The sequence below is a fragment of the Puma concolor genome, chromosome B2 (assembly GCF_028749965.1).
Source record: "Puma concolor isolate L17-30 chromosome B2, mPumCon1.1.hap2, whole genome shotgun sequence".
NCBI lineage: Eukaryota > Metazoa > Chordata > Mammalia > Carnivora > Felidae > Puma > Puma concolor.
The window spans coordinates 111,010,114-111,033,764 of NC_141671.1; the positions used below are offsets into that span (position 1 = coordinate 111,010,114).

General features: G+C 35.0%; 1 protein-coding gene across 4 annotated transcripts in view; it reads right to left on the reverse strand.

Moving 5' to 3' along the window:
* The window catches only part of TBC1D32 (TBC1 domain family member 32), a 203,767-nt gene that overhangs the window by 56,345 nt on the left and 123,771 nt on the right, over window positions 1–23,651 (reverse strand). For all 4 annotated transcript variants that reach the window (XM_086707707.1, XM_086707708.1, XM_086707705.1 and 1 more), the window contains 3 exons: window positions 18,062–18,184; window positions 16,653–16,761; window positions 15,865–15,958 (listed from right to left, as the gene is read on the reverse strand). In XM_086707707.1, coding sequence (XP_086563833.1) covers window positions 15,865–15,958; window positions 16,653–16,761; window positions 18,062–18,184 — 326 coding nt within the window. The remainder of the gene's footprint in view (window positions 1–15,864; window positions 15,959–16,652; window positions 16,762–18,061; window positions 18,185–23,651) is intronic.

The following is a 23,651-nucleotide window of genomic DNA, read 5'->3' on the forward strand; positions in this document are numbered from 1 at the left end:
ATTTCATAAACTAACTACCAATAGATTCCTAGGCTTAATTCAGATAGTCACCTTTGTATTATCCTAAACCTTATTTGTGTAATATTTGCTTTCCACATCTCTTTATCTTCTTCCATGTAGTTTAACATAGTCCTTTCAGTTTACTCTTATTATAATAAACAAGGGAAAACTTTGGAGCCATCTTGGAGAACAAAGATGCTTAAATTCTCTGTATTAGTTTTCTGTATATCTCTAAATTTGGGAGTATCTAAATTCATTACACATTTTTATTCTATTTGAACTAAATGGGCTTTTAACACATGACATCCATATTTTATACAGATTATTCCTCATTGTGGAATTATCATACCACTTTTCTTTTTTTTAAATATGTGATAATCATTTACCATAAAAGAAATGGGTCATGTTTTTAAAAAATGGGGACTTAGTTTTCCCTTATCACCTGTACCTAAACTAGCAGGTGATCTGTCTCCCCTGGTTGCCACAGATGTTTGTTTCAAACATGAAGTAACAGGTACATGAAAATAAGAAGTTTTATTATTCAAAAGAAAATATTTATTCTGAGTTTTAAACTAAGTATCTCAACAGCTGCAGCTCAAGATTTGCTGCATTGAAAGGAAACCATAATCTCATACTCCCAGTCTCCTCAACAGAATGTCAAATAAACTATTTACCTTTATCTGCAGAAAATATATCTTAATTACAGGTTAGAAAGAGTAAGAAAAAAGACTAAGAAAATGTCTGATCTGACATAGGCCTAAATTAGTAGTTGATAATTCATCACAAAAAATATAGACTGTATGTGCAAGACATAATACAAAAAGCATTTAATATCATAACAATATCCATCATTATGCTGGATTATATTTCATGTAGCATCATAATATTTTCAAAGTACTGTCACAATTTTTCCTATGGGGTTATGTTTTTAGTTGACTGGAGGAGGAATGGTAATCCTAAATCTTACTGAATTTATCAGACTAGCAATGAAGGCAATCTGGTCTACTCAACTTGTTAATCAGGTAATTTTCATTCTTTTATTAAAATATAGTTGCCATTATATTTCATCTCATTCTTCTTTTTTTTTTTCCTCTTAAAAAGCTTATTTCTGGGGTGCCTGGGTGGCTCAGTCAGTTGAGCGTCCAACCTCAGTTCAGGCCATGATCTTGTGGTTCATGATTTCAAGCTTTGCAGTCAGGCTCTGTGCTGACAGCTCAGACCCTGGAGCTGCTTCAGATTCTGTGTCTCCCCTTCTCTCTGCTCCTACCCCACTCACACTCTGTCTCTCCCTCTCTCCCAAAAATAAACATGAAAAAAAACTGCATAAAAAAAGTGTTTTTCTACATACGATGTAGGTAGTATTCCAGTTTTGATCTATACTATTAGGATTGTATAATGGATTGTTATCCCATTTGTAAATTTAAAAAGACATGAAAACAATTAATCAGGGACACAGGCATGGACTTAATGTCTGAAAAGACAGAAATAATCAAAGTGTCAGCAAAAAGAAGCATCAGTGGATAAAGAATTAAACTCAATAAGGACATGAAAATTTATTAAACAAAATCAATAAAGATTAATGAGAACCATCTTGTTAAAATAAGAACATTGTTCCAACGACCAAATTACAGTATTTGTAAATTTGTAAATTTCAATGTCTTTTAATGTGAATGATCTAAAATCCGAGCATGTCTTGAGAGCTAGGATAAAATATGCTGGCATCATAAGAATGAAACTATAAAACCCACGAACTTTATTATTCATTTACTGCACAATGTCTAGCTCCAGAGACAGAGAATATGGTACCCTTGTTCTTCAGTTAACACCTCTAATTCAGAAGCTTTATTAACATTTGTTTCTTTATATTGAAGAAAATACACTAATTATTTTATAAGCAGTAGTCTGCAATTATAAAATGTTCAAGATAAATTTATATATAATACCCATCAAAAAGCCTTTCAATCCCCCAACATATTAGTAATACACTGCCAATGGTTTGCATTTTCATTTATGCTTTTATAAAGTACCAAACCTATGCAAATAATATACATTTAATACAGTGGCTTAGATTCATGTTTCTCACTTAAGAACAGAATATAGTCCTCACAGACATTTGATGAATACATAGAACCTAATGATCAACATATATTTTATACTGAATTCATTCAGAGCTGAAAATTTACAAACTGAAAAGCAAGTTCTAACTGGAATTCACTTCAATTTTGTATGATATCCTCCCTTCTTTCCTCATTAATTGAAGAAGGAAAAACTACTTCATGTTGGGGTGGGGGAAGATATTAGAAAGAGATTATATCTCACATATTATTTAAAATGATCGGTTTTCTCATATATGAATAATGCCATCTAAAAATATCTGAACAATCAGACCATAAATATTTTAACATTATGTGATGTATTCCATTAAAGGGAATGATTATCACCATGGAACTTACTCTTTTATATAGTATCTGAAAGAGAATGTTGTGCCAGGCATAAAATCAATTTCCTATCAGATAAGTAAAAAATGCAGCAGAGGAAGCAGTAAAGTTAAGCTATTGAAGCTACAAAGAGATTAAATTTGAAGTAATCACAGAATAAAGGCTGTGTATTTTTTTGGTTATTTTTTTTCAATTTTGGAAAAAAATGAAATGAATGCCAACAATATATATAGCTTTTATGTGCTATAAAATCATAAACTACCACTTTGTAAATGATAAAACAACTATAATAAAGGTGTCTACCTCATGAATGATATATACAGAAGTCTAGCTCAAAGTACTTTCTAACTGCAAAGCTGTTGATGCTCTAAAAAATAAGTCCCATCAGAGATTATTCTAGGTATGAGAAAAATTTCTAAATTTACTTCAGATTAGCCTGAAAGGAATTCCCAATGTCCACTGACAAAGATTTGGAAGATAGAGTCTGATGATGGAAAAAATAAAAGGAGAAAAAATTCAATGTTAATTCATCCATTCATTAAATATACGTTTATTATTGTCTACCACCTAAGGCAGACAGCATTTTTGTCTCATAGAAATTACACTGTAGGCAGCAGTGAACAAAATACATAGCTCAAAGTAAGGTATAGTGTGGTAAGAGAAATCCACTGGGAGGCAGAGAGATGTAAGGGAAGAAGTATATTTTAGATAAGGTGGAGATAACTTCTCTGAAGAAGTAACATCCAGACTAAGCATAAAAAGTTTAGAAGGAACTGTGTGAGAGGAGGAGTCAGTACTCCAGGAAAAGGGAACATCAACAGCAAAGGCTAGAGGCATAAACTTGACGTAGTCTAAGATGTGAAAGAAGTTCCCAAACCACTTATCTGATAAGGAATTTATATCTAGAATATATAAAGAACCTTTACAACTCAGTAATAAAAAAATAAATAATTAAAAAATAGGCAAAGGATGTGAATAGTCATTTCTCCCAGGAATATCAGTCTTCAGGGGAATGCAAATCAAAACCGCAATGAAATAGCACTTCACATCCTACTGGATGGCCAGATCACAACATATGATGATGATGATGTAGAGAGATGAGAACTCTCATAACACTGTTGATGAAAAGGTAAAATGGCAAAGCTGCTTTAGAAAACAGTGAAGGTTCCTCAAACTATTAAACACAGAATTACCATAAAACTCAGCAATTCAATTTCTAGGTATATATTCTAGAGAAAAAATATATATGTTCATGCAGAAACTTGTATGTGAATGTTTACAGCAGCATTATTTATAATAGCCAAAAGGTGGAAACAGGATGCCTGGGTGGTTCAGTAGGTTGAGCATCACGTGATTTCAGTTCAGGTTATGAACCCAGGGTCATGGAATTGAGCCCCGAGTTGGACTCCATGCTGAGTGGGGAGCCTGCTTGGGATTCATTCTCTTTCTCTCTCTCTCTCTCTCACTCTCCCTCTTGCCCCTCCCCACTGCTTGCACATGCTCTCTAAAAAAAAGTAAAAATTAAAAAAATTTAAACAGATTTTTAAAAGGTAGAAACAATCCAAGTGTCTATCACCAGATAAATATATAAACAAATTGTGGTATATCCACATAATGGAGTATTAATCATAAAAAGGAACAGAGTACTTATCCATACTACAACATGAAAGAACCTTCTAGATGAACCGTGGAGACATTATGCTAAGGGAAGAAGTCAGTCACAAAATACTGCATACCACACTATTCCATTCATATGAAAAGCACAAATTAAGAAATCTCTAGAGACATAAAGGACATTAGTGGTTGTTTAGGGCTGAGAGAGGGAAGTGGGGGAAGACGGGTACTGGGTTTCTTCTTCAGGTGGTAAAAACGTTCTAAAGTTGTTTGTGGTGATGGTTGTACATATCTACTAATATACTAAAAACTACTGAACTATACACTTTCAATGGATGAATTGTATAGCATGTTAATTACATTCTGAAAGCTGTTTTTAACAAAACAAAACAAGACCCGCATGCTTATGTAGAGTATGTAAGATAATTACTATAGAGAGAAAGGCCATGAGATGACTGAAAGAGCAATGGAAAGGAAAACAATGGGAAAGTGACACATTTGTTTATACAGCTGGCTCACATTAGTTGATACTCTGTGTACTTAGAAAGCTCAAAGGAAGTTAACTTCGTATTTTGGGTTGTTTTGTTTTAAGGAAGAGCCTCTGAAGGGATTATATGGGTAAGAATGACTACGGAGGACTTCCTGGGACCACTCAGAAGTTCACTTAAATTAGGAGTTACTAATATTTGAGGCTTTCAATGAGTAGCCAACCAAATTTCTAAGGTCAAAGAGAAGCAATCAATGCCACATGGCCCTGATGTCAGTGGCCCTGTAAATCAGTGCTGGCTTCTACCACTGTGTTGGCCCTGTCAGGAGTACTAGAAACATATAAGCAATGACACACACAAAAAACTTACTCTCTACTTTGAAGACACCAACCCCACCTGAGTGAATATATATACAAATGGTTTCCTGATAAAGACAGGCATTCCACAGTAGGTATACAGAATACAGATAGAACCTAGACTGCTGATTATTTTACAATTCAGCCTGAATAAACATTATAAAAGTAATTTAAAAATGAATATAGGATGCTAGAAAGGGAAGAACAGCAAAGTCCTCACATTCAGATGTCTAATGCTTCCGATAACCAGAATATTTTATCTAATCCCTCAAGCCATTTCTATTTCTCAGTATGAGAGTACTGAATTTCACTTCTCTTTAGAGAAAGAAGTCCCATCCTGAACACACCAAAATGGAATGTAGTAGAGAAGACTAGCCACCTAGGGGTATAACAATAACTTGTAGGAAGTCTAAGTTTAGCTTAAAAAACAATCTGTTTTATCTTATGATCTGTTCCACATGGAAAGAACATTATGAGTCAATCTCCAGTCTCTTGATACACTAACCAGTACTGGCTTTTATCCATAATACAACTCTCCTTTCTCCCACTCCCCGCACTTTTTTTTTTCATTTATTATTTTTTAATTTGAATTCAAGTTAGTTAACACAGAGTGTAGTACCAGTTTCAAGAGCAGAACCCAGTGATTCATCACTTACTTAACACCCAGTACTCACCACAACAAGTGCTCTCCTTAACACCCATCACACATTTAGCCCATCCCCACCTACCTCCCCTCCGGAAACACTCAGTATTTTTTCTCTGTATTTAAGAGTCTCTTACGGTTTGCCTCCCTCTCTGTTTTCTTATTTTTCCTTCCCTTTCCCTATGTTCATCTGTTGTTTCCCAAATTTCACATATGAATGAAATCATATGTTTGTCTTTCTCTGACTTATTTCGCTTAGCATAATACACTCTAGTTCCATCCACATTGTTGTGAATGGCAAGATTTCATTCTTCTTGATCACCAAGTAATATTCCATTGTGTGTGTGTGTGTGTGTGTATCCATATATATATATATATCCATATATATATATCCATATATATATATCCATATATATATATATATATATATATATATATATATATCCATGTTGTTGAAATGGCAAGATTTCATTCTTCTTGATAACCAAGTAATATTCCATTGTGTGTGTGTGTGTACACACACACACACACACACATATATACACCACATCTTTATCCATTCATCAGTCGATGGACATTTGGGTTCTTTCCATATTTCAACTATTGTTGATAGTGTTATGATAAACATTGGGATGCATGTGCCCTTTTGAATCACATTTTTGTATCCTTTCGCTAAATACCTACAATTGTTGGGTGATAGGATAGTTCTAGTATTAATTTTTTTGAGGAACCTCCACACTGTTCTCCAGAATGGTTGCACCAGTTTGCATTCCCACCAATAATGCTAAAGTATTCCCCTTCTTCACATCCTTGATAACATCTATTGTTTCCTGGGTTGTTCATTTTATTCGGACAGGTGTGAGGTGGTATCTCATTGTGTTTCTGATGTGTATTTCTCTGATGATAAGTGATGTTGAGCATCTTTTCATGTGTCTGTTAGCCATCTGGATGTTTTCTTAGGAAACATGTCTATTCATGTCTTCTGCCAATTTCTTCATTGGATTATTTGTTTTTCAGGTATTGAGTTTGATAAGGTCTTGATAGGTTTTGAATTACTAATCCTTTATCCGATATATCATTTTATCTTTTCCCATTCCATGGATTGCCTTTTAGTTTTGTTGTTTCATCTGTTGTGCAAAAGCTTCTTATCTTGATGAGGTCCCAATAGTTCGTTTTGCTTTTGTTTCCCTTGCCTCCAGAGACAGGTCTAGTAAGAAGTTGCTGCAACCTAGGTCAAAGAGGTTGCTGCCTGTATTCTTCTGTAGGATTCTGGTAGTTTCCTGACTCAATTTAGGTCTTTCATCCACTTTGAATTTATTTTTGTGTATGGTATAAGAAAGTGGTCCTGTTTCATTCTTCTCTACGTCGCTGTCCAGTTTTCCCAGCACCATTTGCTGAAGAGACTGTCTTTTTTCCATTGGATACTCTTTCCTACTTTGTCAAAGATTAGTTGGCCATACATTTGTGGGTCCATTTCTGAGTGCTCTTCTGTTCCATTGCCTTACATGTCTGTTTCTGTGCACTGTCTTGATTGCAGCTTTGTTTTTTGTTTTTGTTTTTGTTTTCTTAATGATTGCAGCTTTGTAATACAGCTTCCAGTTAAGAATTGTGATGCCTCCAACTTTGGTTTTCTTTTTCAACATTACTTTGGCTATTTAGGGTCTTTTGTAGTTCCATACAAATTTTAGAATTGTTTGTCTTAGCTCTGGGAAGAATGCTGGTGTTATTTTGATAGGAATTGCACTGAATGTATAGACTGCTTTGGATGTATAGATATTTTAACAATATTTATTCTTCCAATCCGTGAGCATGGGCTGTTTCTCCATTTCTTTATATTTTCTTCAGTTTTTTTCATACGCTTTCTATAGTTTCCTATACAAATCTTTTACCTCTTTGATTAGGTTTATTCCTAGATATCTTAGAGTTTGGGGTACAATTATAAATGGGATCAATTCCTTGATTTCACTTTCTGCTGCTTCATCTTTGGTGTACAGAAATGCAACTGATTTCTGTACGTTGATTTTATATCCTGCAACTCTGCCAATTCATGTATCAGTTCTAGCAGTTTTTTGTAGAGTCTTTTGGGTTTCCCATGCAGAGTATCCTGTCAACTGGAAAGACTGAAAGTCTTCTTTCTTGCCAATTGACTAGGACTTCCAGTACTATATTAAACAACAGAGTGAGAGTGGACATCTCTGTCGCATTCCTGACCTTAGGGGAAAGCTCCCATTGAGGAGGATATCAGCTGTGGGTCTCTTGTATATGGCCTTTATGATGTTGAGGTATGTTCCTTCTCTCCCTACCTTCATGAGGGTTTTTATCAAGAAATGATGCTGTATTTTGTCAAATGCTTTTTCTGCATCTATTAAGAGGGTCATATGGTTCTTTTATCCTTTTTTATTAATGTTGTGTATCACGTTGATTGATTTGCAAATATTGAACCAGCCCTGCAGCCAGGAGTAAATCCCACTTGATCACAGTGAATAATTGTTTTAATGTACTGTTGGATTTGATTTGTTAGTATCTTGTTGAGAATTTTTTCATCCAAGTTCATCAGGGATATTGGACTATAAATTCTCCTTTCTGGTGGGGTTTTTCTCTGGCTTTGGTATCAAGGTAATGCTGGCTTCACAGAATGAGCCTGGAAGCTTTCCTTCCATTTCTATTTTTTGGAACAGCTTGAGAAGAATAGGTATTACATATCTTCTATTAAATATCTGGTAGAGGGGCGCCTGGGTGGCACAGTCGGTTAAGCGTCCGACTTCAGCCAGGTCACGATCTCGCGGTCCGTGAGTTCAAGCCCCGCGTCGAGCTCTGGGCTGATGGCTCAGAGCCTGGAGCCTGTTTCCGATTCTGTGTCTCCCTCTCTCTCTGCCCCTGCCCCGTTCGTGCTCTGTCTCTCTCTGTCCCAAAAATAAATAAACGTTGAAAAAAAAAATTAAAAAAAAAAAATATCTGGTAGATTTCCCCTGGAGAGCCATCTGGCCCAGGACTCTTCTGTGTTGGGAGATTTTTGATAACTGAATCAATTCCTTTGCTAGTTATGGGCCTGTTCAAATTTTGTATTTCTTCCTGTTTGAGTTTTGAGAGTGTTGGTGTCTAGGAATTGGTCCATTTTATTGGCATATAATTTTTCATAGTATTCTCTAATAATTGTATTTCTGTGGTATTGGTTGTAATCTCTTTCATTCATGATTTTATATATTTAGGTCATCTCTCTTTTCTTTTTGATAAATCTGGCTAGGGGTTTACCAATTTTGTTTATTCCTTCAAAAAACCAGCTTTTAGCTTCATTGATATGTTCTGTTTTTTGTTTGTATATTGTTTATTTCTGCTCTAATCTTTAGAATTTCCCTTCTTCTGCTGACTTTGGGCTTCATTTGCTTCTCTTTTTCTAGCTCCTTTAGATGTAAGGTTAGCTTGTGTATTTGGGACCTTTCTTCCTTCTTGAGATAGGCCTGAATTGCAATGTACTTTCCACTTATGACTGCCTTTGCTACATCCCAAAGGGTTTGGACTGTCATGTTTTCATTTGCTTCCATTTTTTTAAACTTCTTCTTTAATTTCCTGGTTGACCTGTTCATTCTTTAGTAGTATGTTCTTTAATCTCCATGTATTTGAGGACTTTGCAAATTTTTTCATGTGGTTGATTTCAAGTTTCATACTGTTATGATTTGAAAATATGAAAGGTATGATCTCCATTTTCTTGTACCTGTTGAGGGCTGATTTGTGACCCAGTATATGATCTATTCTGGAGGATGTTCTATGTACACTCAAGAATGTGTATTCTGCTACTTCAGGATGAAATGTTCTAAATATATCTGTTAAGTCCGACCAATCCAGTGTGTCATTCAAACCTATTGTTTCCTTGTTGATTTTCTGCTTAGATGATCTGTCCATTGCTGTAAGTGGGGTGCTGAAGCCGCCTACTATTATATGAGTTTCTTTATGTTTGTGACTAATTGATTTATATATTTGGATACCATCAAGTTGGGGGCACAAATACATACAATTGTTAAATCTTGATGGATGGACCCCTTAATTATTATATAATGCTCTTCTTCATTCATCTCTTGTTACAGTCTTTATTTTAAAATCTAATTAGTGATATAAGTATGGCTACTCCAGTTATCTTTTGACATCCTTTAGCATGACTGATGGTTCTCCATCCCCTCACTTTCAATGCAGGTGTCTTTGGGTCTAAATGAGTCTTTTGTGCATAGCATATAGATGGATCTCGTTTTATCTATTCTGATATCCTATGTCTTTTGATTAGAGCAGTTAGTCCATTTATATTCAGAGTGATTATTGAGATATGGATTTAGTACCATTGTGTTACCTGTAGAGCTCGTGTCTCTGGTGGTGTTCTCGGTTCCTTTGTAGCCTTAGTTGCTTTGCTCTTTTTTTTTTTTTCCTGCACTCAGAGTGTCCCCCTTAAAATTTCTTGTAAGGACCAGTTTAGTGGTCACAAATTCCTTTAGTTTTTGTTTGTCTGGGAAACTCTTTCTCTCTCCTATTCTGAATGACAGCTTTGCTGGATAAAGAATTCTTGGCTACACATTTTTCCCATTCAACATATTAAATGTTTCCTGCCGCTCCCTTCTGGCCTGCCAAATTTCGGTGGACTGGTCTTCTGCTAACGTTATGTATCTATCCTTAGGTTAAGGACCTTTTGTCTTTAGCTTCTTTCAGGATTCTTTCTTTATCTTTGTATTTTGTAAGTTTCACTCTGATATGTCATGGTGATGAGCTGTTTTTGTTGTTTGAGGAGCATTCTCTGTGTCTCTTGGACTTGAATGCTTGTTTCCTTCCCCAGATTAGGGAAGTTCTCAGCTATAAATTGTTCAAATAAACCTTCTGCCCCTTTTTCCCCACTCTTCTTCTTATGGGGCTCCTATGATATGAATATTGTTTTGTTTTATGGAATCACTAAGTTCTCCAAGGTTCCCCTGATCTAATAAATATATCTCCCTTTTTTTCAGCTTCATTATTTTCCATAATTTTATTTTCTACATCACCTATTCTCTCCTCTGCTTTTTAAATCCTTATTGTCACTGTATCCAGTCAGTACTGCATCTCAGTTATAGCACTGTTTATTTCAGCCTGACTAGTTTTTAGGTCTTTGATCTCTGCAGCAAGGGTTTCCCTCGTGTCTTCTATGTTTTTTTCAAGCCCAGCTATTACTCTTATGAATGTTGTTCTAAATTCTTGTTCAGATATATTGCTTATATCTGTTTTGTGCCAAGTCCCTAGCTTTGATTCCTTCTTAAACCTTCTTTTGGGGAGAGTTCCTCTATCTTGTCATTTTGGCTAAGTTTCTGTTGTCTGTATGTTTTAAAAGCTTGGTGTGTTTCCTGTACCCGGGAGTGCTGCTATATTAAAAAGGGGTCATACACTGCCCAGTGCCTGGCACTTCAGGAAGTATTTCTGGTGTATGCTGTGTACACTCTGCTGTTGTGTTTTGGCTGCTCTTTCCCACTGGTCAGTCCTCCGCAGAGGGTTGAGGAAAGCCCAGAGTCCCCCTACTTCTCAGCCATCTTAACTCCAACCCTCTCCTTTTTTTTTTCTTCTGCACAGGTAATAGTAAGTAGCTACACTAACAAACTTCTTCCTATTTGTCTAAACTCTCAGGTGACAGAATGATGATATTCCAAGTTATTTCTACTACATGGAAGAGAATTCTTTTGTGTATTATTTATATATGTTTACATATATGTGGTATACACACACATGCACATATGTGTACATATATCATGTGCATGCTTATATATATGTAATGTACATATGTATATATATATATATATCTCTATATATATATACACACATAGATAATATTAATCACTAGCTTTTAAAGGTCTTTTACATTTTAGTATTATGACCCTAAAAACATTCACGATGAAAAATAAGTGAACCAGATGATGTCTAAAGATTCTTATTTACAGATGAAGATAAATTATCTAAGAGCTAACACTAATGCCAATGAGCTAACAAGAAGCAATTTAACAGATGAGGAGATGCTAACTGTAGCAAGGAGGATAAATCTAGAAGCTGGGAGACAAATGAGAGGATGTCACCATGTGCACACAACCGAAGTGATTTTTTCCCCCACAACAATGAAATGCTATCCCAAAATTTTGCAGTGTTAATGACAACTAAAACAACACCTATCAGAATAAATAAATCATTACTTTCAAATCAAAAAAGCAAAATGAGAAGTATAAGAACTCTTGCCTGCAAAATAGCTGTCTTGAAGTGTTATAAGTTTAAACGTATTTAAAATTGTACAATGTTTAATTTATTGAACTGTATTTGACCAGAAACATTACTTTCAATTTAGCTTTATACCTGTCAGAAATGCACTTGGCTCCATTTTCTCATTGAGTGCACAGAGATATCCCTGTGATGTATATCCTAGGCTATCCACTGGTGCCTACCTCATTTGCTCCTGCTTAACAAAAACCAGGATCACTATTACTAGGAGGAGGTATTAGTTATTGCCATTAATAATGAATAATGTCTTAGTCAAACACTTGTGTCTTAGGGATAAACAGAAAGACCATAGAAGCTATCGTCCATTATGGTAGGGAAATACAGAATTAAGTAAACAGATTTAAAATGGTACAACACTAAGACAGAGCACTGACAGGGTTTCAATTAGAGGAGTAATGTAATGCAATCCACATTTCAATAGCAGTATTCTGGCCACTGTATTGAGAAAACATTGAATACTTAGCAGGTTACCGCAACAAGACAGGTGAGAAATGAGGGTTGTAGTGCATGAGTGAAAGTGATTTCAGATACCCAGAGTCAAGACCATTTGCTGACAGATTAGATGTGGGTATGAAGACAAAAAGAAGTCAAAGAATGCCTTCAGATTTACTGCCTACAGAATTAGAAGCACAAAGTTGCCATTTCTGAAATGAGTAAGAAAACCAAAGGAACAGACTTTGAGGGAGTATCAGAAGTTTATCTCAGACTTGTTAGGTTTGATGTGATTATTAACCTTCCCAGTAGAGGTGTCTAGTAGGCAGTTACATATGAATGCAGAGTTCACAGGGCAGAGATAGGGGTTAAAGATACAAATCTGATAGCCATCAGCATACTGGACAGTATTTTATTCATGAGATGAGATCTTACCAAGAGTAAGTATAGCTAGAAAAATAGGCAAGTAAGAACTGAGCCCTGGGGCACTCCTAAATTTAGAGGTTAGAGAGAAGTCAAAGATGAAAAAAAAAAAAAGAGAGAGAGACAAAAGAATTTGCCAGAAACATGGGAGGAAAATCCAATCAGGTATTTTCTAGAAGCCAAGTAAAGAAAGAGTTTCAAAAGAAAGGGAGGGAGCGAATATGTTGAGTAATAATGCTAGGTCTAGTAGGATGCAGACTGATCTATGCAGTAGATTTATCATGGTGGAATGGTAGGGGTTAAAGCCTGGTTAGCTTTGTGAGTTCAAGTGGGTTCAAGAGAGAATGAAAAGAGTTAATGGAGTAACAAGATTAGACAACTCCTTCAAAGAAATCTGCAGTAAAAAGAAATGGAAAAGTGCGTTCAAAAAAAGATATTTTAAATATGGCAGAATTAACAGCATGCTTGTTGGCTCATGAAAAATCTACATTGGAGAGCCATCCCAACACCCAAAACAACAGCAATAAAGGAAAAGGGAGACCTGTTAGAAACAGTATCTTTGAGAAGAGGATGGAATGTAGTGCAAGACATGGGGAAGACATGCTTTGTAATAAGCAAACTGGCAGTTTATTCATAGTAATGGAAAACCTAAACTGATATAGATGCAACTAAGTGAGTTCGTGTATATCAGGAGCACATGGAAGCTTTTTTCTATTTCTATTTCCTCAGTAACCTTAAAAACAAAATTATCATCTGACAGGATGGATGAGGATGAGGTGAGGAAGGTTTGAGGAGAGAGAAGATTTTAAAATGGTCATCCAGGGGGCGCCTGGGTGGCGCAGTCGGTTAAGCGTCCGACTTCAGCCAGGTCACGATCTCGCGGTCCGTGAGTTCCAGCCCCGCGTCGGGCTCTGGGCTGATGGCTCAGAGCCTGGAGCCTGTTTCCGATTCTGTGTCTCCCTCTCTCTCTGCCCCTCCCCCGTTCATGCTCTGTCTCTCTCTGTCCCAAAAATGAATAAACGTTGAAAAAAAATAAATAAATAAAAAAATAAATGGTCATCCAGGAGAGTATAGACCTGGGGACACAATGTATGACTGCCTGGAAGTATGATGGGCCCACTTAAGGTTAATAACCATCTGCAGTTATCTTCTGGGCTAGACACAGATTCTGTCATGACTCCCTTTTCTAAATCACTCACAAAAGAAGAGCAGGGAGTAAACTTTTATTCCTCTGAGCACCAATTCCTAGGAATTGATGATATATCTTTTCAGGGAAGTGTCCATTTAATCTTTTTTTTTTTTTTTTTTTAAATTTCTGTCTGCCTCATTCTGTTTAAAAAGATAAGGCACATTTTATTTAGGTTTTATTTTTTTTTTAAGTTTACTTATTTTGAGAGAGAGATGGAGAGCACGCACATGCAGGAGAGAGAGAGGGACAGAATACCAAGCAGCTCTGTGCTGTCAGCCCAGAGCCTAACACCAGGCTCGAACCCACGAACCATGAGATCATGACCTGAGCTGAAACCAAGAGTTGGATGCTCAACCAACTGAGCCACCTAGGTGCCCCATAAGGCATATTTTTTAAATCAAACTATTTTGAAGAACCAAATTATCAAACATGACAGTCACATAATAAACTGATAATGACTGAATTTGTTGCTCCAAAAATTAATATTTGTTTCTAAGCGAAATTTAGCAAAGATAACAATGCTTTATCATAACAAGGAACAAAATCAGGAAAAGGGTTGAGGCACCAAGAATGGATCATGTAGATCTATCATCTTATCTCCAATGCCTAGGGAAGCACTTGATAATTAGCACTTGAGAAAAATGTGAAATACAGAAATGAGGGGGCAAATAAGTGATGGAAAAGACTGAAAGTACAATAGGAAAGCATGAGAGTAACAGACTGAGAAAGGTTTGGGTCACTGAAAGATGGGACTCAAAAAGTGGGAAAAGTGTTCAAAAATGGTACTCTCTCAAGAGTTTCTTCTTGAAAAATAACTTATATCACTCACACATCTCTGAAAGCAGTAGATGATGTAGCACAAAAAAGAAGAAAACAAAGGCAGAATTTTGAAAGTGCATTATAAAGACAAATAGTAAAAACTTTAAAAAGCTCCCTCGTGTTCTTTCTCTTTCCCTAACTTCCCAGTAGATAGAAAACACACACACACACACACACACACAAATTTTTGTCTCTACCCAACTGTGAGATATATAATGTATATCTCAAACATTGGATAGAGACAAAACAATGCATATCAATTGATGGCTTCTATTAATTGTTTTAAAGCAAGTAAATGCAGAGAAAAACAAAAGGCAAAAAAGTGTCACACAGAAACATTTTTTCAACAATCACTCCATAAAATCTTAACTTATGTTAATCTTATACATAATGCTATTTTTTTCCATCGCAACTCTAATGGTATTAAAGGTGATAGCACTGATATAAACTTTAACATCTCAAATTAATTGTTTAATCATATATATTCATATCTCATCTTAGACTTCTCTAGTCTAAAACTGAATTTTCATTGCTCTCCCCATAAGCTCTTGAGCTACACTGACCTTATGCTTCAATTTGGCTTACCAGTTGTCCTCTGGCCTCTCTTGCCAAATCTTACACATCCTTTAAACTACTTCTTGTTCTACCCCCAAAACACCTATTTCACATCTTGCTTTAAACACTAATTTTCTTTGGAAGGGTATTTGGCATTTATGTTATCCTAGTAGGCTACACATTTGTCTATTTAGTTCCCATCACACTATATACCACACAATTATCTAATTACTTGAATGTATTCTCTAAAAATTCATGAATTCCTCTAAGGTAAATACTTGAACTTTTATTAAATTTATATAATTTATATTTATATTTCAAGTCTTGACGACACAGAACTTATGTATGGCACACAGATACCAAAAAATATTGCTGTGCTAAATAAAGTTCTATGTATCTAGAATTTATCAAAAACCTTAATTCTCTTTTTTTAATAAAAAAAAATTCTGTTAAGAATTATTCAGTATCACACTGATAATTTAGTAAGAAATTTACAAAGAAATAGGAATAAGTGGATCCATATATACAAGCTGAATGAAAAGCAGTTATTAATCTCCTATAATAATACTTTATCTTTTTTTAAATTATAACCACAAAAGCACTAAAATAATGTGATATTAGATTGTAAACATTGTACCTTGTTTTAGATCAGCATTTTTTGTAACTTCTGACAGGTAGCAGTTTGGTAAAGGATATGATGAAAACATTGGCCAAGGATACGGATCATCACCCTAAACAAGAAGACAGATAACTTTAGGAAGTAATATTAAATACTGAAGCTTAAGGCTTTTTGAAACTGGCTTTTGTTTCATATATACTAGAGTTGTAGCCTAACTAATCAAAAGGTGTTTGCTAATTACAACTCTATTCTCTGAAGGATATTAACTAAAATTAAATGTAGTAGAAATGACATTTACACAAGCACTAAAGACAAACATATGGTAACTTGTTCTAGCAACCAGGACCGATAATGATGGCTTTAGTATATTTTTTTCCATGAAAGGAAAATTACAGTCTTCAAAAGAAACCTGTATTTCCTATACTGAAATCGGAAACAAACACAAAAAACAAAACTCTATCTTGTGTTGTCAATCATTTCTCTTTTTCCTAGATTGACAAAACAAAAACATACTTAAACAAACAAAACCTTCAAGAGAAAGCCAAAGTCTATGAATACTGATGGAAGGAGAGGTACTCAATATTGCTAATTAAGTACCAAACACATATTCATCTAATAAAAATTAGGTATCATAAAAAAGACATTGAATATAATGTCATAGACACAGGAAAATGACAACTTTTAATGAAACAACACAAACTAGCTCTAACGACCACCCCTTGTCATGAATATTGGTTTCATTTCAAAGTGTTTATTTGTATCCTAAAGTTTTTCTAGTAATCAAAATTCCTCTTTATCCCACTCACCTTCTGTAGTACCCTTGGTGGCAGAATTCGTTCCATAGGCCCACCAATCAAATTTATTCTAACAAGAACATGATTTCTCTCTACAGATAAGCCATCAATTATAAAATCCCTGAAAAAAAAAATACCAATTTTGTTTTGTTTGTTTTTTTTTTTTACCAATTTCGTTTTCTTAATCAAATATGATTTAATTCTAATATCAAATCAGTGGAATGTAAAAAGAAAATTTTCTATAGAAAAGTCTGGAAAATGGATTATTAACAATTAGTGCTTAAAAAGAGCTTAAATTCACTTTATCTTATAGCTTTGTCATAAAGCAAAGAATTGGTGGAGATATAACTGATACAATGAAATAAATGTTATTAATAAAATATTTTCTTGTCAAATGTTACTGCATTTAAAGAAATGGAATTAAGGTCTACATTATTTCCATGATTCTATCACATTTTAATTAGGGTTCCCTTACTAGAACCCAGTGCCTTAAACTCAAAATCTAAATGTTGCTTTTGAGCAGATTCCACACTTCCTGCAGCTGTTAATATCATCCTTTTCTACCAAATATAGAGAATCCAGTAATGTGCCTGGTCTTCTATAATTTTCCAAAACCCAGCTAGAATGGAAGCACATTTTTTTTTTTTTTTTAAATCACAGACATGAGGGGCACCTGGGCGGCTCAGTCAGCTAAGTGGTCGTCTCTGGGTCTTGGTTCAGGTCATGATCTCATAGTTTGTGAGTTTGAGCCCCACATTGGGCACTGCTGACAGTGAGGAGCCTCCTTGGGATTCCCACGCTCACCTTCTCTCTCCATCCCTCCTGCATTCTCTCTCACACTCTCTCTCTCTCAAAATAAATTTAAATAAATAAATAAACAAACAGAAAATACCAGCTATTGAATATGTATTCAATAAATTCAGCCAAATTGAGGTAATGACAAATATAATAGAAAAAGATCATCAAAATATTACCATAACCTCATTTTGCAATAACCAGAATTTATGACTATGAACTAACATAATTCAGAGAATGGAGTAAAGAGTAAGTCTACAAAAGACATGAAATCAAACATTTTGTTTATTGGGTCATCTTACACATGCACACTGAATTTAAAGGTGATACAACTTCATCGAACCATTAATAAAGTTAGTCTTAAAAAAAACAAAAACAAAAAACCTAAACAACAACTTAGAAAGCAGTACTATTCAAGACTTCCCCACGAACATCTATCACTATCTTTCTGATGGTGATGTTTCTGTTTTAATTGCTTTTTACTCTTATTTAAATCTATTGAATTCAGACAGTGGAAAAACATTAAACTATATACACAAAATTACATTTTAACAGAGCATCTGTAAAGAAAACTATTGTTAATATGTCTTAACAGGGCTTGAGCAGGGAGTGTTGTTTGTTTTTACCTGTGGCTTTCAGAGTTCTCTAAGATATTTTCTTCTTGAGCATTCAGTAACACTTCAGATACTTGATACTGAGCTTCCAATAGGAGAAGAGTGTCTAGATCACAGCATACCACACCTAATAACCTATATAAAAAGGAACAATAAAAGCAGATTTTATAAAATAGATCTTATAAGTTTAGAAACTACTTTTGGTAGGTATCTCAAAGTAACATCTACACATGGGAATACAAATTTTATAAGAAAGATCACATAGTTACTTCAAAAACATTTGTAATCATTTTGATTAGTAATCGACTACAAAGGTTTTTCTCATTGGAATATTATTTAAAGACCATAGACAATTTCTATTCTAGTTTTTTAAAATTATCTAAATCTAGGAATAGTAAGTTTTCAACTACTAATTAAAAAAGTAGATAGGGAACATTAGTAAATCCTTAAAAACTACAAATTGTCACCACTTTTTATTCAGCAACTAATTACATAAGGAATGACATAATCATTTTGCTACCAGGAAATGTTCATTAGGGTGAAGTGTCAATGGCTAATTTTATAATTCTCAGATAAAGCTGAGAACACCATATCATACTGATCTATCTCTAAATACAAATGATTTCCACTTGTCTCTCAACACTGCTAAAGTGGAAATCATGTGGCTCCTACTGTGACACAAGAGGACATACACTGCACAATCTATGAAATATTCTTGCTGAGAAAACTGAATGAACCTGAAACTAACCAACAATTATTACACTGTCAGTTTACAGGAAATATAAAAATCAGAGAAATGTTAAAAGATGACCACAAGAAGGAAACAGCAACCAAATCCAGAATTTAGAGAATCCCACACATTATTATATATTATTTCTTCAGAAAAAAAGGATATAAAAAAGGGACAAGGTAACTTAAAAATTAAAAGCAAAATATCAAGCAAATGTGAAGACTTTGTTCTGATTGTGATTCAGACAAAAACTATAAAGTGCATTTGTAGTCTCATGGGAAAATATGGGTTAGGTACTAGATGAGATCATGGAAATGGTGCTGATTTTGTTAGATGTAACAGTGACAAAGTAGTAATGCTTTTTTTTTATATATATAAACAGACTTTATATGTTAGAGATACATAATGAATTGTTCATAGGTAAAATGACATATCTGGAATTTGCTTTAAAGTACTTTAAGAAAAGGGGCACCTGGGTGGCTCAGTCCAGTCAGTTAAGCATCTGCCTTTGGCTAAGGTCATGATCTCATGGTTTGTGGGTGCCAGCCCTGCGTAGAGCTCTGTGTTGACAGTTCAGAGTCTGGAGCCTACTTCAGATTCTGTGTCTCCCTCTCTTTCTGCCCCTCTCCCGTTTGTTCTGTGTCCCCCTGTAAGGGTTAAATTGTAGTGTAGGGCTAACACTTAGCTTGAAAGATAACCACTTTGTTCTGACACTGAGGGTCAAAAGATAACAGCCTTGCTTTTCCTCTTGTAAATCATAGTTCATACTCTTGTGAATCAGGCTTTACCAATGAAGGAAACAAAAGCTCAAAAAAAGAGCATCAGAGACAAGGTCAAGGAGATCCACTGGTTGCAACTTAGCAGCAGAAAGTCTAAAATAATCACCTCATTTGATAACTGTTTCTAACTCATCTGGGAACTGTTTCTCTGTTCTGTTCCCAGATAATGATAAAACGATGTGATCGGCTTTAAAAACTCTGTACCCTGGCTGTTCGGGGCCACACTCTTATCAAGAGTGTTGGTCCCGATCGGTTGGCCTTGCCTCTCATTGTAATAAACTTTGTTGCGACTGTCACTGGTGCCCGTAGCATTATGTTTCAGGAGTCGGGTGGATGCAACACCCCTCTGTCTCTTAAAAACATATACACATTAAAAAAAAATTTTTAAGTACTGAAGAAAGGGGCGCCTGGTTGGCTCAGTCGGTTAAGTGGCCAACTTCCGCTCAGGTCTGATCTCACAGTTCGTGGGTTCCAGCCTCACATCAGGCTCTGTGCTGACAGCTCAAAGCCTGGAGCCTGCTTCGGATTCTATGTCTCCCTCTCTCTCTCTGCTCCTCCCATGCTTGTGTTCTGTCTCAAAAATAAACAGACATTTTAAAAAAATACGATACTGAAGAAAAAAATATGTATGGGAATGGGAGAGAAATAAAACCAGATTGGAAAATAACTGATAACTGGTAAAGATGAGTAATGGGTACACGGAACTCTCATTATACTATTGCTCATTCTGCTTTCTAAAGTTTTAAAAATTCTATGATAAAAAAGTATATAAAAAGGATAATGTGAAGGCAATACCAGGTGGCTATGGTAATTGAGTGGTTAGGGACAATTTCTCTGAAAGGTGGCATCTGAGGTCACCCAAGAAGAAACCTTCTAATTACACATTTCTTGATTTATCTTGGAGATATTTTCAAACATAAGCATAAAACCATACTCCTAAGAACATTTACTTCAGAGTTGTGGTCATAAGTGCAAATAAAAAATTTTAAGTGTTCATTAAAAACATGATGTTTAAATGTTTGGAATAGATTTTATGGTGATATACTATGCAGGTATTAGAACAGAGCTGCTATATATGTTTAGCTAAAGAACTGTCCCCAAGGTATGTTAAGTGAAAAACGAGAGACACAAAGCATTGTATACACTGGTATCATTTGAATAACAACAGAAAAGCATTTGAATGCCATTAAGAGAAATGGTCCATGTTTAGTTTATAAAAGTAAAAACATTTTTTGCTTGATAAAATGCAATGAAACCAAAACAAAAGCCTTTTCAGAGTTCTACTTGAAGATTATAGTGTTAATTGGCATTTCCCCTGTCTCATCCTAGAAATAACTTCAAGGATTAAGGGGGGGAAGAAAAGAACTTAACATCAAAATTTTAGCCACAAAATAATTTGAAGGACAGTCAAGGGCAGCCAAAATTGAACAAATACTGCTAAGGGAGAGAAAGAAACTGAGAAAAAAAAGTTATGGCTGACCATGACATGAAAAACACAGCAAAGTAATCCCCCTCCCACACACAAACAAAAGAATTCCTGAGTAAAAACAAATTTCTCATAATTGAGGCATATAACATAGAGGAAAAACCTTATCCTCTGTTTGCAACAGTGGAAAAGGAATACACAAGACAGCAACAAGCAGCAGGAGTATCCCTGGTCCTATTATGTTTCTTAGAAGGAGGAAGGTAGAACAAGGAGTCAGACAAATCAATGATTAATTATTGGTTACAGAGATAATTATTAATAACAAAACTAACTACCTGCATATTAAGATGGGTGGGGACAACACAAAAAAGGGACAAACACACACACCCAAAACTTAGACCTAGCTAACTAGAAACATGACCCTGCTTTCTCATCAACATGAGCCTCCTACAAACATCTGATAATGAAATAATTCACATCTCTCCAAAAAGAAATACCATAAGATATACACAAAGATGCTCCAAGAAAGAAGAGGAAAATAACAGGATGAACAGATGACACATACAAATACACACACACACACACACAGAGAGGCATTTAAGCCTCTAGGCATTAAAGACTTGAAAACTATGACCAAATGATTTTCCATGAATTAAGTTGTATAAATGTATCAGAATACATTGTACAACTTATATAATGTCAGTTATATCTCAGTTTTAAAGTGTTATAGGTCAATTACCTCTTAATATAAAAAAAGTTTAATAAAAGCAATCATCTCCAATAAACTCTGTGCACAAAGTAGAGCTGTACAAGCACAGGAAAGAAACAGCAAAACAAACAAAAAACAAAAAGAACAAAACAAAACAAGAAACCCCACAGAATTTAAAATACAAACTAGCAAAGCTGAGAAAAGAAAAATAATAAAACTGTTATAAAAATTAAAGCACAATTGGAAAGAGAAGAAACACACACAGGAAGACTTAAGAGTGTGGAAAATATAATAGAAATAAAGAGTTTAAATGAACAATTTCTTGATAAGAAAAGAGAACCTGGCAGAACACATCTTTAAAGATATTAGTCAAGAGATTCTTTCTGAGACAAAAGAAGCCATGAATCTAAGAATATAAGTATAAAACATGTCCCAGGGTAAACTGAACCAGAGAAGTCAACAGGGTGACAGAGCCTAGTAAAGCTATTAGATTTATAGAGAAAGAACCATTGGGGTATCCAGGAAAAAAGATCAAGTCACTGTAAGAAGGCATGTGGGTGTGAGGCCGGGTGTTGTGTAGAGAGTCAAACTGGTCTCAGACTTTCCACAGCAACATTCAATACCAGCAGAACAATGGAATAACACTAGGAAGAGGTCTAACATCAGAACACATTACAAAGCTGTAGAAATTTTAAAAGTGCAGTAATGACATGTGAATTAAAAAAAAGAAAATCCAGATACAGACTCAATTATGTAAAGGAATTTATAATTACATCAAGAGAAGAGAGAATTTCCTGATGGACTGAATATGTGGAGCAGAAGAAAGACAGATATCAAGGATATCTCTATATATTTTGTTAAAAAATTCGAAGGATCAACTAAGTTATAAGGCTTTAAGTTATGAAGGTGGAGGGCGACACAGAGACCTTTACACTTTCTCTCAGCTACTAATCAGTGAACAGGAAATGAAACTGACCCTCAATGTCCTCTGGTTTATGTTTGAAAGAAGGGGTCCATAGGATCTGGATGTACAACGAGATGATCCATGGTGAACTAGAGCAACTCTGAAAGCAAATACACGCCAGACAGAATTCTCCTCAGTACAGAATGAGTAAATAGAAACTTTAACAAGTGATGTATCCTTTTTAAGGTCTTACAAGTACTAGCAATAATGTAAAGCTTAGCAAATTTGGCCCAGCAATAAATTAAAACAATAGCATACTATGACCAAGTACAGTTCATTCCAGGAAGAAAAGGACAGTTTAATATTAAAACATCTCCTGATGTAATTCATAACATCAATATGTAATAGAAAAGAACCATATAACCAGATGCTTAAAAGCTACTTAAGATTCAACATCCACTCTCTATTCCCTGCCCTCCAAAAAATTCTAAGTAAATTAAAGAAAGGTTACTTCTTTAATTTGATTTAAAAAACAGATTTATCTCAGTGCAAGAGCTAAAAGCATAAACAGGAAATGCATTCCCATTAAGGTCATGAGGAAGGCAAAATTGCCTAATATTATTTAACATTGTTCTAGGAGTTTAAGCCAAATGTAAAAAAAAAAAAAAAGATAAAACCATCTAAAAGAAGACAATAAAACTGTTTATTTGGAAACCACTCCTCCATGACATAAAATTCAATTTACTTAATTTTAAGAAACAGTGGTTGAATACCTAAGTGCCAACTTGTTATTTGAAGTGCCCAGGATACATCACTGAATACAAGTGCACAAAACTCCCAGTCCTTATGGAAAGCAAAATGTTACATGAGGGGAAGACAAAACACAAAATAAAAAGTTAAACAAAACACAGCACGGATATAACTAAAGCAGATAAGTGAAAAAAGAGATTTAATAAGCGGGTGATAGGGATGGATAACTACACGCGATTTTAAACAACGTGGTTAGGAAAGACCTCACCAAGAAGGTGAAACACTTCAGTAAAGACCTGTAAGA